This window comes from Chamaea fasciata, unplaced genomic scaffold (genome assembly GCF_029207755.1).
Source record: "Chamaea fasciata isolate MVZ Bird 193981 ecotype frontalis unplaced genomic scaffold, bChaFas1.0.hap1 SCAF_1, whole genome shotgun sequence".
Lineage (NCBI taxonomy): Eukaryota > Metazoa > Chordata > Aves > Passeriformes > Sylviidae > Chamaea > Chamaea fasciata.
Window position 1 is genome coordinate 8,432,718 of NW_027094086.1, and position 16,137 is coordinate 8,448,854.

Sequence of the window (16,137 nt, forward strand, 5' to 3'; positions counted from 1 at the left end):
GAAGGTATATTTAATATTACTGCTGGTGCTTGTATTCAAATGGTGTCTGCACAGCCTCCGTCTGGCAAACGTGCAGCAGCACCTCTGCCCTGCTCTATCCATCTGCAGAGGCAGTTTGGCTGTGGCCTGGCTCTGTTCTGTCATCATCTGTCCTTTTCCTGCCACTTCCTTGGTCTGTTTTGGCTCCATACCTGGCACCAAGCTGCTATGGCCCCCTCTTGAGTTTCTCTGCCCTTCTTTCATCCCAGAAGCTCTCTTCCCTCCAGAAATTCTTCTCTCCTTCTGTGAAGATTTCCATTATCTCACCGAACACTTCTCTTTCCTTTTTAAAGCCCTAAATTTTCCAGATGCTGGGAAATACCCTCAAGTGAATGAGTTTTGAAGCATCTGGCCTTGTACGAAAAAAGGAAGTCACTAACACCCATTGCCATGGATACAATACAAAACAAAACCCTATGTCTTTGGGACATCAACTCCATCTTTTTCTAGTTTAGAAAGATACTGAAGCTTGACATTTTTTTCTGAATTTCTCACTGGTTCTTTGCAGAGTGCCTTTAATTCTGCCAGTGGTTTCTCTCAAAGAACTGGCTGTTTGCCCAAAGGGGCTGTGTTTCACTGCATTGCTGGAGAGGTGGCTTGAAGCTGTAAAGCAGAAGTAAGGTTCCCTACTGGCAGTATTTGAAGGGTGAAGTACAGTACAGTAAGGTGAGAATGCTAAGGAGTGAGACCCACCTGGTAAATCCAGGTGGGTAATGAAATTTGCATTTAGCAGGTAATTCTGACATTAGTGAAAGGGTCCTAAATCCATGCAAAGAAAGAGAAGAAAGAGCAAATATTGGCATTTGATGGGGTTAAAGGAAAGCCTTGAGGCAGAAGTTGCTGCTCACCAAGAGTGGTACCTCCTGATGCTATGCATGGCTGGGAGGGAGCAGCTCCCTGTTTTGGATGCAGGCAGCTCTGCTGTGTCATGTTACAGCCTCACTAAACCACTTTCTGTGTATCATTTGGTATTTCTTGGGGGCACACGGAACACTCACCACGCTATGGATATTGTTTTGCAATGAATGTTAGACCTCTTGAGATGTAATTGCGCTTATGCCTCAGAAACAGTGCTGCACAATGTGTCACTTCTGCCTTTGATATTGCAGCCATATGTCTTGGACTGCGTTTTGGTTTTAGAGGAGATTCTGTAGATTGGAATACATTGGTAAATATTTTACAGAATTTTCCTTCAAAGCCTTGACGAGAGCAGTGCTGAACAAAAGTTGTAGTAATAATACCTGCTCTATGCACTGATTTCCTAGATTATTTCCATATGAGATTGAAATGCAGAATACACTCTGGTAGATCAATAGAGCACTTGACTCACAAACATATCCCAGTGGGAAGTTTTTCATGGTCTGCATTTCTGAGAGCTGACCTCTGGGTGGACAGAATTTGCAACTTCTGCTGAAGGAAAACAGAATTCCAAAAATCACATGTCCAACCTGGTGGAGTCCTGGAGTGAGAATGAAAACTTCAGATCACATCTGTCAGCAGGTAATACTAATCACTTTGTAAAACTACTGTGATATTCTCCTGTCTCCTTTGTGGTCCCGTGTAAACTGGGGTGTCCTCAGGGACTGAAGGATGTCTGTTGATTGTGAGATTAGCCCTTTCAACCCAACCCTGCTTGTAAAATGCCTGTAATGCATATGTTCACAGGAGCACGTGTTCATGGTAGGAGTCACTTGTTTCTTGGTGCTTGGCCATTGGGTCTGTGCTGGTGTCACATGGGCAGGTTCCTGGAAGACTATCAGAGTTCTGCTCTCTGTCCTTAATTGCCTTGTAGGCAACATTCAAATCCTTGATCTTTATGCAATGCTGGATAGCACCCAGGCTGTAAAACAACTCTGCCTCTACTGTGTCATAGTCTTCCACTGGATACTGAGGCTGCCTGTGCTGTTGCCTCTCCAAGGCATTGAAGCAGTCCAGGACATCACTTTGGATCTAGCTGGAAATGTGAGTTGGGCATGGACAAGGCTGGAAAAATTGGAAACAATCCCAGAAAGGCCTGTGGACTCTCAGTACAAGCCTCACAAATTTAGACTTTGCTTAAATACTGGTATACGGGCAGAAAGGGACTTAGTCAATGTCTCTCTGTAGTCTGAGGTAGTCTAAGGTTGCTGTGTAAAGACAGGCATTTTAAAGAACATTATTAGAGTGTCACTTCAATTGTTACTGATCTTCATTTATGCCTCACTCAATAGGATTTACTATTGAAATGACCATGATATCTGAATGGTCAGTATTTTGCCACCACTGTTGTCTCAAGAACCAGTGGTACCAACACCTCTCAGCTACAGATTTTCAGTATATATAAAGCATGCTATGAATGTTTACAGCCATATGTTGGCCAAAAGCCTTCACTGTATGTTGGCACAAGACCCCCTGTTCCATGCAGATCACATCAGGGCTGTCACAGAAACCACACAGGTTCCCAGGTACAGTGGGTAGCAGTGCATGGCCACCTCCAGAGGAATATTAATTTTTATTTTTGTCAAATGTCACGAGAAAATGTCACAAGAAAACCCCCAACCAAAGATGAGATTTTACGTGTCTAGTTAGAGCACCAAAAGGTCCCTAAAGCCTTGTGTATCTATGTGGCCTGTTCAGCTTTTAACCACCCAGGTGCTGCTGAGCAGGTGGTCTGTCCAGCATTAACTACAGTGACATGGGAGACAGAAATATGGGCAATTGAGTCTTCTCCATGTCTTATGGGTTATTCCTGGGTTGATCACATAGTGATGGGTTTTAACATGGCTTTTTACACCCTTTAGAGATGAGAGTCAGCAGTGTCCCCACACTGCTTAAGTCCCTGTCTTTTCCCTCTCTGTGTGTCCTAAAATGTGTCATGTAGGTTTGTGCTGGAAGTATGATGACCTGCGAGCTTAGGAACCAGGGGTGTACACCATTCACACATCACCTCAAACCTGTTCCCACTCATTCTCTGCTCAGACCACTGATCTGTGCATTAATGTTTCTATTCTCTGCAAACAAGATGCTGCTGGAGCACAACTGGCCAACAGCTGACTCTGTCCTGGCTGCTTGTAGTCGCAGCAGACACTGCAGTGTGCTGACTCGTGAACTTTTGTCATCCTTTATAAAATTGAGTCAGGCAGCTTTTAGTACAGATCTGTGTGTTAGTTGCTTTTTTAAGCGTTCCAACCTTCTTGCTCAGTAATAGTCAGATCTTCCTGTGAGGAAATTTATGAAGAACTCTAATGAGGACTCATCTGCATTCTATTAGAAACCTTGACTAAATTCTGTTTTGTCTGATGGATTTGAACCTCTTCCTTTGTTTTCTTTCTCTGATAAAATCGGTTTAAAGCAGTATTTTCAGATGCAGGGTGGGAGAGTTACAGATTCTAATGGAAGCACTTCTTCTATTTTTCCCATGTCTATTTTTACACTGCTCTTCTATCATGATGTGGCATTTTCCCATGTCTACATCAGGTTTAGATACCAAGGAAATTTCTCTATGGTACCATATAATCAAGAAGCAAGTAGACAGACTGGTCATGGCTTTGTACAGAGAAATATCACTGTACATCACAGGCTTACTTGATTTAGATCCTATTTAAATATTTCTTGTCTATCTGGACTGTGTGTGTGGTATAATACAGAGATAACTGACATAACATTATTGCAGGTAAGCTCTTGAGATCTAAGCAGTATGGGTGTATCAGCAAGCTCAGAGCTAATTCCAGATTTTGCAGGTCTAATTGTACTCCACCATGCAAACAAGAAATGCCCTTTTTTGCCTGTTTTGCAGGAACAATTATGCTATAATAATGAATTTGGGGGGCAAAAATCAATCTTGGAACACAGAAAATCTCTGATAGAGTGTGATGGGATTTCCATCTGATAACACTAAAAATGGATTTGTTCCACTTTAAGGCAAATTAATCTTTGTTCAGGCTAATTAATCTTTGTTCATACAGCTGACCTGATAAGGTTATTAAAATCAAATATGATGTGACAATTCTGTAACCTGCCCCAAAATGCTAACTTAATGCAAGATCAGCCTTTTCTTAAAATTCAAATAAAATGTCTAGTTTTGTGAGATTTTTTTTTTTAATTACCAGAGTCCCTCAAATATTGCTAGGTGTTTCTGCTGCATAAAGGAATGCACTTAACTTAAAATGTTATTCACAAAGGTGAATTAAAATGGGTCTTAGTTTGCCCTGCAGCAAGACTGCAGGCAAGGAGAGTTTCATAGACCTTCATTTTGACCCAGTAAGGCTGTTCAGGGATTCTCATGACCAGTCCTTCCTCTGCTGGTTTTTTAAAAAATTTTCAATTAATTTTCACGTATCTCAGATTTATTTTTTTTTTTAATTTCAAGTACTACATAAACAAGATTGACACAGACCTGTGATGCAGGAAAAATGGCTGGATTTGATGGTTACCGAAGCTGGTGGACAATTAAAGGTTGTCAGGTTTCCAGGAGGTTCAAAGAGAGTTACAGAAGCATCACATTACTCTCAATTACATTCAATCAATAAGCACTTCACTCTCTCCACCATGGCTGCTCCATTCACTCTACCAGGAAAATACCCTTCCTGAAAATTGTGTGTTTAGCATGGCATTGAGTTGCAGTGGGCTGGGTACAGTGGGCAGCAGTGAGATTACACCATAACTTTGAGATGGCAAAGTTATGGTGTAATATGTGCTGAAAGCTCATCTGCACACTCACAGAGGAGAGTCAGAGGGACAATGGTGTCGGGGGGTGTCACTGTATTGGACACACAAAGGATGAGGCAGGCAGCAGAAGGTCAAGCAGGAAAGCTCTATTTTAATATTTCTGACTCCATTTATATACACTTTTTACAGAAGGAAAAAGATTGGCTACACAGGTTGCCACCTCTTTGACTTTGTAGGTGAACATTACCATCAATCATATTTCTCCTTCCAGAGGAGAAATATGTAAACAAAGTAGATAATTCTAAATATGGACAGAGTTTATATGAAACTGCGTGAAAATCTCTACTACGAAAATGCAAACACTGAGAAGAAAACTTAGGGCATCGGGGGAACCCAAAGAATTCCCTGCACCCAGCTGTTCCCATTTCAGGAGCCATCAGCCCATCAAAAGCCTTTCTTATCAGCCAGAGGAGCCTGGGGGCACAAAGACAGGTGAGAACCTGAATTAAGGATTTCAGAGGAAGGGACACTTTGTCTGCTGGGCCTTTTCCAGGGCTGTCCCCGAGGAGGCTCAGCCCTTGTTGCCAGGCATGAAAACCACCCAGCTGAGTCAACACCAGAGCACCTCGGGATTGGGAGGAGCTGCTGCCTGGGGCATGGGACACATGTGGGCTGGGGGGTCTCTCAGTGAGCTGCTGAGGACCTGGGGAATCCCAACTAGCTGTACCTGTGTGTGTGATGGTCTGTCTGCACCACCAAATTGGCTGTGGGGCTGTGGCCCTGAGGACTCAAATGTCCGGGTGCATGCACCTGGTGAGACTGGGATCTTAGGGGCAGCTGTGGGGCAGACAGAGCTCCTGAGCCCAGCAGCTGGAGGGATGTGTACAGGTGTGTGTATCTGCACATTCTCACTAGTGGATCTGTGCACTGTTCAGCCAGAGGGGTGAGGAGGATGAGGCTCTTGCTGCTGTGTGAGTGCTCTCTCTGTTGCTCCCTGTTGCCTGTGTTGCCAGCTATGTGTGTGTATACACGTAGTTATAAATGCACTCTGTGCTGCCCCTCCTGGGGGAGGACACTGCTCGGGCTCAGTGCTGCGGGGACCCCAGGTACGGAGCTGCCCCAGCCCCACCTCTCTAGGGCTGTCACACCCTGCACAATCTGTTGCATCAAAAGCAGAGTGAGCCTGGGAGAGGTGTACAAAGATGGGTGGCATTTAGAATCGTCATTTCTAATTTCCTTCCTTTTGTGGGTTGAATGGTAATATGTGCCACAGGCACAAAATTACTGCAAGTAAGCTTGTTGGTGTAGTCATTTTGTAAAATTTGAAACCTGGTTGGAGGTTTTTGCTGTTGAGATAGGGCTTGTGGCGGAGTGGGAAATTTGAGGACCAACAGGGTGAAGATATAAAAAAGTTGTATATAAACCCTTGTGTATGTGTATATTAACTATAGACTAGCACTCACCTATAAAATATTTAACAATGCACAAAGTTTATGGATCAAAAGCTTGTGGAACAGTGAGTTTCAGATACAAAGAGCAGTGATTAAAAAAGAAAACACCTCCAAGCCTGGATGTGAGAAAGACACAATATATTTCAAATATATAGACAAACATGAAATGCCAATGTCCTTCAGAAAAGCAGTTCAAGCTTGGAATTAACTGCTTGTTGTTGAGAAGAATAAGAAAAGAAACCAAAATTATGCCCAAGGAGTAAATTTGTGTTTGTACAGAAATTATTCTGTAGGTGACCTAGTTTTAAAGATCATTGGGAATTTATATTCATTGCCTGTAGAGAGGCAGAGTGGCCAGGGAAATGCTGCTGTGATGAAGCCCATGCATCCATGGAAATAGTGATGGACTAAATTTCCTCATTGACATAATTCCACTAAATTAAAAGAACTGATGTGAAGATGGACTATGTCCCTATTTTCATGTTTGAGCAAAAAGATCATAAAATGTTCATTTTAGTTTAACAAACAGAAGGTCTTTTGCAACATCCTAATTGCCTAATTCCTTTTTTGTTTCCTTTTCTGGGAGGTGAGGCTTTTACATTACTTTTATCAGTGGAAGTATTTTTCCTTCTCCAGGGGGAAAAACCCCACAAACTATCATCACATCAATCATATTTTACTAGATCTATGCTTTCATTTTTTGTCAGTGATACATACAGACATAGGAGAAAAAACTACTGGATGATTTTATCTGTTTGGAGATGAAGTTTTACCCCCTAAGGCTGTACAAATCAGTGTCAAGCAGCTGATTTATATTACTTTTGTATGTAATAGCTCTGCAGCCAAATCCTTTTGATTGCCAGGATATCTTATTCAGGCTCCATTTCTCTTACGTGGATTTGACGTTATTTTTCATAATTTAAGGTATGATGAAAGGATACCTTACACAGCATGAAACATTTAGCATGCAACAATGAATATATTTACAAATGGCTTTATTCCTTTCTCCTTTCAATGGAATTTATATTAACATTGTATGGCATCTATTTGCAATAATGTTTTCAGTTGTGAAACATAGCTCTGAACTCTCACCAAATGTACCTTCTGTACAATAGTGCTTTTGCAAAATGTGTTGGGGTTTTTTTTGTTGGTTTTTTGTTGTTGTTGTTGGGGTTTTGTTTTGTTTTGGGTTTTAGGTTTGGGTTTGGTTTTTTTTTTTTTTTTTTTTTTTTTTGGTAACTGGATCATTTTCTTACATCAAAGCCTGTCAGGCTCACAAGTATTTCAACAAATGGAATGATTTGTATACACAACTTGAAAGTTTTCTGTGCGAGGTAGAAAAGCAAATCTGAAACAAAACACTGTGTTACTGATGAGAAAATGTTCTGTCTTTGTTCTCTGTGTGATCATTTGAGCCAGACTTTTTTGTAGTAGTTCTTCTCTTTCGCAACAGCCGGCAGGAGCGTTCACTGGGCTAATCTTTATCTTCAGTTTGCTCTTCAGAACGAACGCTTCTGATGTGAGGCTGCTTTACAGGAAGCGTGACCTCATTCGGGCTCTGTGCCGCTGATTGCACGGGCTGTTTTCAAAAGGAAACAGGGGACTTGCACGACCTGCCTTAGCCAAGGGCCAGGGCTGAGCTCTCCCAGGAAGCTGCTCAAGGAACGCCCTCCACCAGCAGTCCCACGGGTTCTCGGGCTGATGAAGAGAAAAATTTTTGCACGCATGTGTTAATTGTGAAATGGATTCTCCAGGTTTGAAGCATTTTAGACTTATTTATCTCTTAATATATTTGTCAGCTGAGGAATAGCTATGCTTTAAATTCATTTCTGTGCTGTTCTTCAGGAAATTTTGCGTTTTTGTGAATGTTGCTACCATTACCTGCAGGGAGAAAAGACAAAACTGCTCTTCAAAAACAATTGATGTGTGTAAACAATAAAACTCTCTTTTTAGATACTTGTGTTTGGTAGATACAATAGAATAAAACTGGTTGCCTGAGTTTCAGCTATTTGAATAGTTAGTACTATATTTTGGTAGGTAAATATTTGGATTGTACAATAGAAGGCATCATTGGCTTAAACATTAATTTGATTTTTGGAGGGAAAGGTAGTTAGAACTGACTGGTCTGGACAGTGACTTTTTGTTTATATTGCAACATGAACTTTTGTGTGTTTTGAAATCCAAGGGGGGTTGTTGCCTTAAATTTTTATTTAGTTTCTTGACACAAAATGTTGCCGCATTCACCTCGATTCGCTTTTAGTGAGATTTCATCGAGCTGTTGGCTTTTTCTCATCCCATAGTTAAGATGTGCTGCGTTGATGGCTCATTTCATGGGTTACAGATAGAACACCACTGCTCCATTGTACAGTGGTGGTTGAGAAGCTTTGTTTTATTATGTCATTACTATAGCTTCTCACGCTATTAATAGCCCAGAAATAAGACTGAATATTAAATGAAAGCAGAACACTGCACAGCATTGTCTACAACATGATGTTTGCATGTTTTCTCCATCATTGATTGAATTATTTTCAAGAACTCTTTTCATTATGCATGAGCCAAAAATTTTCTTGATCAAGGGTGGCAAAAAAATCTTTTGGACTGCCTGTTCTATGACTGCTCACAGAAGCTTGATATTATTGTTACTTAAAATAGTTTAAAAGCAAGTTGCAGCTGATAATTAACTGTTCTTGAAAAGAGGGAAATGCCTCACCTCCCCAGCAGTATATCTGCATGTGTATATTGCTCACTTTATTTCATAAATAGATTAATATACTCTATTTTATCTTAAATTTTATTTCTCTGGAGAGTTGTAAATAAACATCCTGCAGAGACATACCTTGCAAAGTTATGAGAGAATTCAAATGAGGAACAGAAGGACTGTGGTTTGTTCTGCCACTGTGATCAGCATGTGTCAACACTTTCTAGTGAAAGCACTACCCCATAGAAAGCTGCCACTCAAAAGCTTTTCTTTTTTAGACGTTGCTACTTTTTATTACCATAACTGAAAGAATTGTGTGCAATACAGCTGTGCTGCAGGTTTCAGTTGTTGGAAAGTTTCACTCTCAGATTATTAAAGAGTGATAGGTGTAACTGATCCTGACATATACTTCTATTTATCCTTTTCAAACAAATTGCCCCAGAATCAGTTACTTTTGCCTGAGTGAGTATACATTATAACTAATAATTTGATCTATATTGCTGATACTGTCTTATACATCCTAGTTTTCAAACAAGACAAAATCAAACATGCTTCCATTTCTTTTTAAACACTTTTACAGATAATCTATATTCTCTGTTACCTTAGAGTGTATGAAGCAGTCCTTTTCAAGATGTATGGAACATCACATGTTGCATCAACTCCAGGAGCAAATAAATTTGGATACATTTGTCAGAGTTTTAATAAAAAATAAATACTTTCTGGTGGGGATCTTTTTTGACTGATAAGACTTAGTATTTTGCTGGTTTTAGTTTATAACCAGATTGCAAACGGCTTGTTGAATCCTTCCTGTATTTTCTTCTAGAGTTTGAATGCATTTCTTGGTTTTGAATATAAGATTTTTTATACATTTAAGGATCGTGATTTTGCCTAAAATAAGAAAATATTTCAGGTATGTCAAACTATGAAATACACCACTGGTTCCACTGTTTGTACAACTTGCTCTGTGGCATTATGACTGATGCTTCTTGATCTCTCTGTACCTTCCCCCAAATTCTTTCCATTTTCTCCTCCTCAAGTTATTTTTGTGGCCATTAGAGCATAATTTGTTCATGGTAAAGTGATTTTTTTTTTCCAAAGGGTAGGAGAAACAGTATATATGGGACCAGGTAGTAGGACTGATTAGTAAAGAATACTCTGAAGGTTTTACTTCTTTCGTCACCTTGCCTGGTCCCAGGGCTGAGTCAGCCTTCACACCCAGCCTGTAACTGACAACTGAGTGCCCAAGGAGGATAAACAAGATAACCAAATTGAAAACCCTGACCTTCATGTCTTTTCTTTGCCTCAGCTCATAACTGAACATAAAATATGAAATTCTCTTAGCCCTATCTCCTCTCAGAGGTGAAGGGTAACATTTACTAACAGTATTGTAATTCTGAAGCTCTAAAGATTCAGGAGAGACAAGGTAATATAGGGAATGACAGTATCTTTTATCTTTTCATGTAATAATAGATATAAATTCTCCCTATGGATAGCCCTTGCTCATATTTTGTAAGATTGATTCTATCAGGTATGGAACATCTAGCAGCACTTTGCACACTTGAGCCATGATAATCTAGACAAATCCTATTTTCTTAGTCTCCTGCCACAATATTACTGTCAAATATTTGTCACTGTAGCAACCCCTGTGCTCATTATGCTATGTCTGTAATTTTCATCTGAAAAATATAATGTAGTGGTAATGGTGGCCTTTCCATTCTACTCTATCTAGTGCCAGTTCAGGTTCTAGCTTTGGCATGAAGCAGATTTCTGGTAAAACACATTTAAAGTACTACAGTTATTGTATCTGTGTCCATAATTATTTCTCTCAAGTCTGTTATCTGGGCAGAGTACAAGTATCTGATTTCTGTTGGCTCTGATTCTGTGTTGTCTTGGTTGAGATGAGTTTCCTATAAACACTAAGTCTTTCCCTGATTCTTTCATGTTTTATCTCCTTTAATTCTTCCCTTAATTTTCTTTTCATTTTTAGCTTTTTTGTTATCTTTCTGGTATGCACAAACTACCTGTCAGTGAATATGATAACAATTCCTTCTTATTTCACCTTTGCCTCTGCAGATTCAACACCATTTAATGGAGGGCATAGAAGAAACATTCTTCCAAGGTATTGAGGAAAGTTACACTTGCTTAATTTTTGTTGTTGTTGTTGTTGTGTAGATTTTGTAAAAATCCCTTTTAGGCCACTGAGAACTGTAAGTGCTGATCATAATTTAATTACTGCCCTAAATGGAAGTTCAGAAGTACTGCTGTGAAGATTGGAAACACTGGCTTTGCAATTACAGGGTTTTGGAGTATCTCTCTTCCATCTGCTTTTTCCTACACTGAAAGTATGGTATCTCTTTGTGACATACCATATGGGGTAGTTACACCTCTTACTGAAACACAGGTCAAACACTAAATCAATCCAGTTTCTTGATTTCTTTCCATGATGTCACTGCATGGCAATTTGCAACTCATAGGTGTTAAGGGGAAAGGTATGACCGTAAATTAAATTTTAGTCAAATTAAATACAATGTCTACAACTTCTAGATCCATTCACCTCTGTCACTACTCACTTCTATTTTAAGCAGCCGAGAGTATGTTTTTCTGTGCTGTATTTCATCCCAAAGTCAATTGTGTTTCAGTGCTGGATGGAGCCATCACAATATGTGGCCTTTATCCCATGTTGTTCCAGCTGCATGGCATTCTAGGATTTGTGAGAGTTAAAAGTCATGTATCCTTAAATCTTCACTAAGTATGGCTAAGTTATAAAAGATCAAGTAAATCCTGCCTGGCTCAGGGGCAGCCAGTTTGTGCCGTGTAGAGGAACTCAGAGAAGCCAAATACTGGAATGCCTCTGATGGCTCCAGGTCAGGGTAGGTCTGGCAGGACTCCTTGGCCAAGAGCACTGCCATGGAAACACACTGTGCACTTCTGAGCTCAAGCTGGCTCCATGCTTCAGGAAATGCTCCCCTGGCATGTCTCCCTCCTGTAATCTGAAGCTCTGGAGTGGGATGCACATGTCATCTGGCTGAAACCCCCTAGCACAGAGTAGTATCATTACATCCACGTATTTTAAATCTATGTCATTACCAGTCCCCATCGGCTGGGAATGTCAATTCATTACTATTAAATTGCAGGTTTGCTCTGTCCAGACCTTCCCTAAATTAGAGGCCTTCATTTCTTCTTTTCAGCTGTGCTTGTGCCTTTTTAGACGAAGATCCTGCCTATGAGTGCTCTACAAATCCTCTGACAGGCTCCCTTCCTACGTGCCGCCGCAGCCCTCGACTGCTTTCTAATGGTTATTATGTTTTGACAGAAGACAGTTTTCTGTCTGATGAAGAGGGCAACATAACATTGACACCATCCCACACAAGTGTAACATATAAAGAGAATTTAGTTCGGTAAGTGAACTATGTGCAGATTCTACTCCATGTTGGCGATTGCCTCCACATCTCTGGCCTTATCTAGAGGTGTATCTGGAGGTGTCTTTGTGTCTGTCTACATTTTGCTTGGCATAAGACCAGCATTACTTCTGAATGGAAACATCTCAATTGCTTCAGAGAGTGCAGTGAATGAAATGACCTGATTTTCTGTCACATCTTACTACCCAAAAACTCTTTAGTGCATAGTTGTTGCTATTGAAATTGTGTCCAATAAAGAAAAAGGACAGAGCTACAGCTTATTTTGCCAATGGGGTGTTACTCTGATAAGGACTAAGAAAAAGGTGTACGTATATATATACATATATAAAAATATCTTTGTCTAAAACACACAGAAATATATATAAATAAAAAGGTCTGGTTCCTGGAATTCTTACTTAAGGAAAAACATCTCTTGATTCAGAAGAACAGCAGTTTAGGAAGTTACGTAAAATGTAGTTCAAAAACATGGAGTTCAGTGGATTCAGACTACCCCAAATAGGATATAGCAGAGTAAAAATCACAGGTAGCCTGGGACACTCACAGTACTATCAGAGACCAGTAGCTGTGATATCATTTGCTACCACAGTATCCAGTACCACAACAACATGATCAGCCCTGCTGTTAATACATTCCCTGACATATTGTGGTGTGCAGCAGCCATTCCTGGTGACGTGCCCAAGGTCATGAACAGGGCTGGGAACAGCACCCAGAACCTGGTTTTTTCATGTCACTCCTGCAAGCTTTAGAGCTCTATCCTTGCTCAGCAAGAATAATTAGCTCTATTCCTTGGCAACAAATCTTTTCTTTCTAGTGTATTCAGGCGAAGGAAGAAAATCCGTCGCTCTCTTGACAGCTTGTTCAATCTCAGTGCCTCCAGCTCATGGCTCTGCTCCACCATTCCCAGCAGGATGGATTTCTCCCATGTAGAGGAATCTTGGCTTGATGGATGCAGTAAACTTGAAGCCAGTCACAGTGATATTGGTAAGCCCTGATCCGGTACCTGGTAATCAAGGTACAACATTGCAATCTGTGTTTAGTGCAAATTTGGTATCTCTTTCTGGAAGTTTTGCAGGTATTGTCTGCCAAGGTATGCAGGTAAAGGATAGAATGAACTACAGAATTCTAAGGGATAAATAGAGCTCCTGGTATTAAAATTGAGTATGAGTCCGGAAAGACCTCTGTGCCAAAAAGTCATTTTTTGACTGAATTTAAATGCAATGTCATCACCAGGAATGTTTATTCTGGTGTGATTAATACCTGGCACTGTCTGCTTTCACCTGGCTCTTTTAATAACTTCATCTGTTATGCTCTATGCAGTTTTGTCTTTACTCTGCATATTTTCTCCTGCATACATTTGAACCTGCCAATTCCCTACCCATAAGAATTTGGAACTTCTCCTGTGATTCAGTAATTAATTCCTAAATTCATTAATACAAAGTCTCAGAGCTCTTCTTTTGTGCAATCTCAGTTACATGTGCATTTCTTGTAGGTGATTCAGACTTTTCTTCTGAATATAATAACCGTGTGTCACAAAGGCAAATTCCAGCATCTAATGGAGCATTCCTCACCAAAGATGATGAGTTTGTTCATTTTGAGGAACCATTTTGTCCTTCAAAATCCTGCTCTTCATTTATGATAAATGCAAATGAAAAGACCTGGAAGAATACAGGTATGTTACGTTCTAATTCTGGCATGCCTCATTTTTAGAGTGAAGTGAAAATACGTTAAAAATAAGGATCTGGACCCTTGCAGAATAGAATTTATTCTCTAAAACATATATTTTAAATGAATGACTAAAAATAACAAAATCATAAAATTGGTATTTAGTTGATTACTACCCCCTGCTCATATCTTTCCCTCACCCATCTTTCAGGAAAAAAAAAAAAAAAAGAGGAGTGAAGAGGAAAATGGAGGAAAGGGCATGGGAGCAAAAACTGAAACAGGCAATTATGCAGAAAGGCTTGTTTTCTGAGAGCATGGAGGGCACAGTGTTTCTGTAGTTGTGGGGGAAAAAGACTCCTGAGAGACACCCAGAGCATGAAAATTAGGTTTCTGCTTTGAATTACTCCAGGCGCGTTCTCTTTAAAAGCAACGGAAGAGACTGGTCTCACAGGCTGAAGGTAGCAAACACCTCCTGTCATACATTTACTTTCATTAAAACCCATTATTTTCCTGATTTTTATTTTAGAATCCAGGATGGTGCAAAATGTTATTTCTCAGATGGTTGCACTGATCATGTGTTTAATCATTTCAGTATGTACAAGGTAATTTTTATTTCTTTTATTTTCTGTTTCTAACACGAGTGCTTGCTTCATTTCAACTGGTGAATAAAACTTAAGGGTCACATTTTCAAAGTTATATGTGTCTTACTGTGAAAATACATTTTCAAATGGTAGTCGATGCAGGCAAATATCTGAGCTATATAGATGTGCACAAAAATAAGAAATATATATGCAGAAATGAAATCTACTTTGCCAAGTGTGCTTTGACAGGGGTTTTGGCAGGCTGTGAAGAATCAGAATGGATCCATGTCTTTCTAAGTGAGTTTTTCTCTCAGTCTGAATGCTGAAGTCTTTCTTTACAGGAGATTATCTTCAATAGTTTATGTAATTTAAAGTTTCAAATTACAGTTCACCCACCAGAGTTCAGAGGGTTCATCTGCAAGAACCCTCCCTTCTCTTCCCAACCAGGCTTCTTCTCTTTTACCCCAGTAAGCATCCCTTGGCTTTTTTTAACCTTTCTGGGTATTGTTATGTTCTCAGATATTTTCTGGGAGGACTGTCTGCCACTTTGTTGCTGATGATTTTAGTTTGTAAGTATAGAATTTCTTTATTTCCAACTTTTTTTTTTACTATGTCACATCTGAGGACCAAATTCTATCTTTGGATGTAAATCCATGGGTCTTATTGATCCTAATAAGAGCAGTATATGGTCAAATGGGGACAAATGTAACCTTCAATCCATTACAGCATTTTGCATTTAATTTCACAGTTCTTTTGTCTCAAGATGCTGCTGTGTCATCTTTCTTCAGTCTCGATACATTTTCCAAAACAACTAAGTTTTGGTAAGTGGTTCCAGTGTCATGTGATGAATAGAGGAATTTAGAATTTTTATATTAAGAAGAGGAAGAAGATTCCTGCTGTTGTTTTCATGTCAGAAGATAGAAGGTGGGATCTGAAGTTACTGATGGAGTATTTGGCTTTTCCAGTTACTGATTTGTATTCATAGAAACTTTCTGTTCATTCAAAAACCTGCCTTTTCTCATAATGTGCAATAAATGTTGTAGCAGAAAAGGGAGGTAAATCTAATATGCCATAGCATGATGCAGACACAGACCAAGCAGTGTAATTTATGATTCCAGAAGTGCACTTTCAAGCCTTGCACTGAAGTCCACACCCAGGCCACCAGACCTAGCCATTTTTTCAACTGGAAAAAATAAAACCAGCTAATTATGATGTTTGCCACATCACCACCTTCCAGGGGCTACAGAATTGATATAATTTGGTCTCTCTGACCCAATGCACCATTAGTTCACACAAAGGCCTTCCATGCTGAAAGCAAGTAAGGATGTGCTGGATTTCACCATTCTTTCACCTTTTTTTGCACCACCAAATTCTAAATGCCTAAAATACATCATGCTTCTCCGACTAAAAAGTTTGGGCTCATCTGAATTTTTATGGAGTGAAAGTGAAGCTCAAGAGGATCTTTTTAGTTTCTGAAGCTGTCAAGGTTCAGGAGATCAGTGTATGCCAAGGGCACCAAGACAATCTGGCAGACCTCAGTCTTTGAATTGGCTGCGTTGGAAGTTAGAAACAGCAAGACACAACTTGGACAGCCCTAGTGCAATGACAGTCCCACTTTTTGAGGGATGATGTATAGTTTG

The 16,137-nt window shown here is 39.9% G+C and overlaps 1 protein-coding gene across 1 annotated transcript in view; it reads left to right on the forward strand.

The window, feature by feature from the left end:
- The first annotated feature begins 7,579 nt into the window (after positions 1 to 7,579).
- Positions 7,580 to 16,137, forward strand: part of LOC136285076 (dynein axonemal assembly factor 11-like) — a 49,935-nt gene continuing 41,377 nt past the window's right edge. Inside the window, exons 1-4 of the mRNA XM_066175764.1 lie at positions 7,580 to 7,891; positions 10,909 to 10,954; positions 12,024 to 12,233; positions 13,066 to 13,235. Of these exons, the coding sequence (XP_066031861.1) occupies positions 7,879 to 7,891; positions 10,909 to 10,954; positions 12,024 to 12,233; positions 13,066 to 13,235 (439 nt within the window). The 5' untranslated portion in view covers positions 7,580 to 7,878. The remainder of the gene's footprint in view (positions 7,892 to 10,908; positions 10,955 to 12,023; positions 12,234 to 13,065; positions 13,236 to 16,137) is intronic.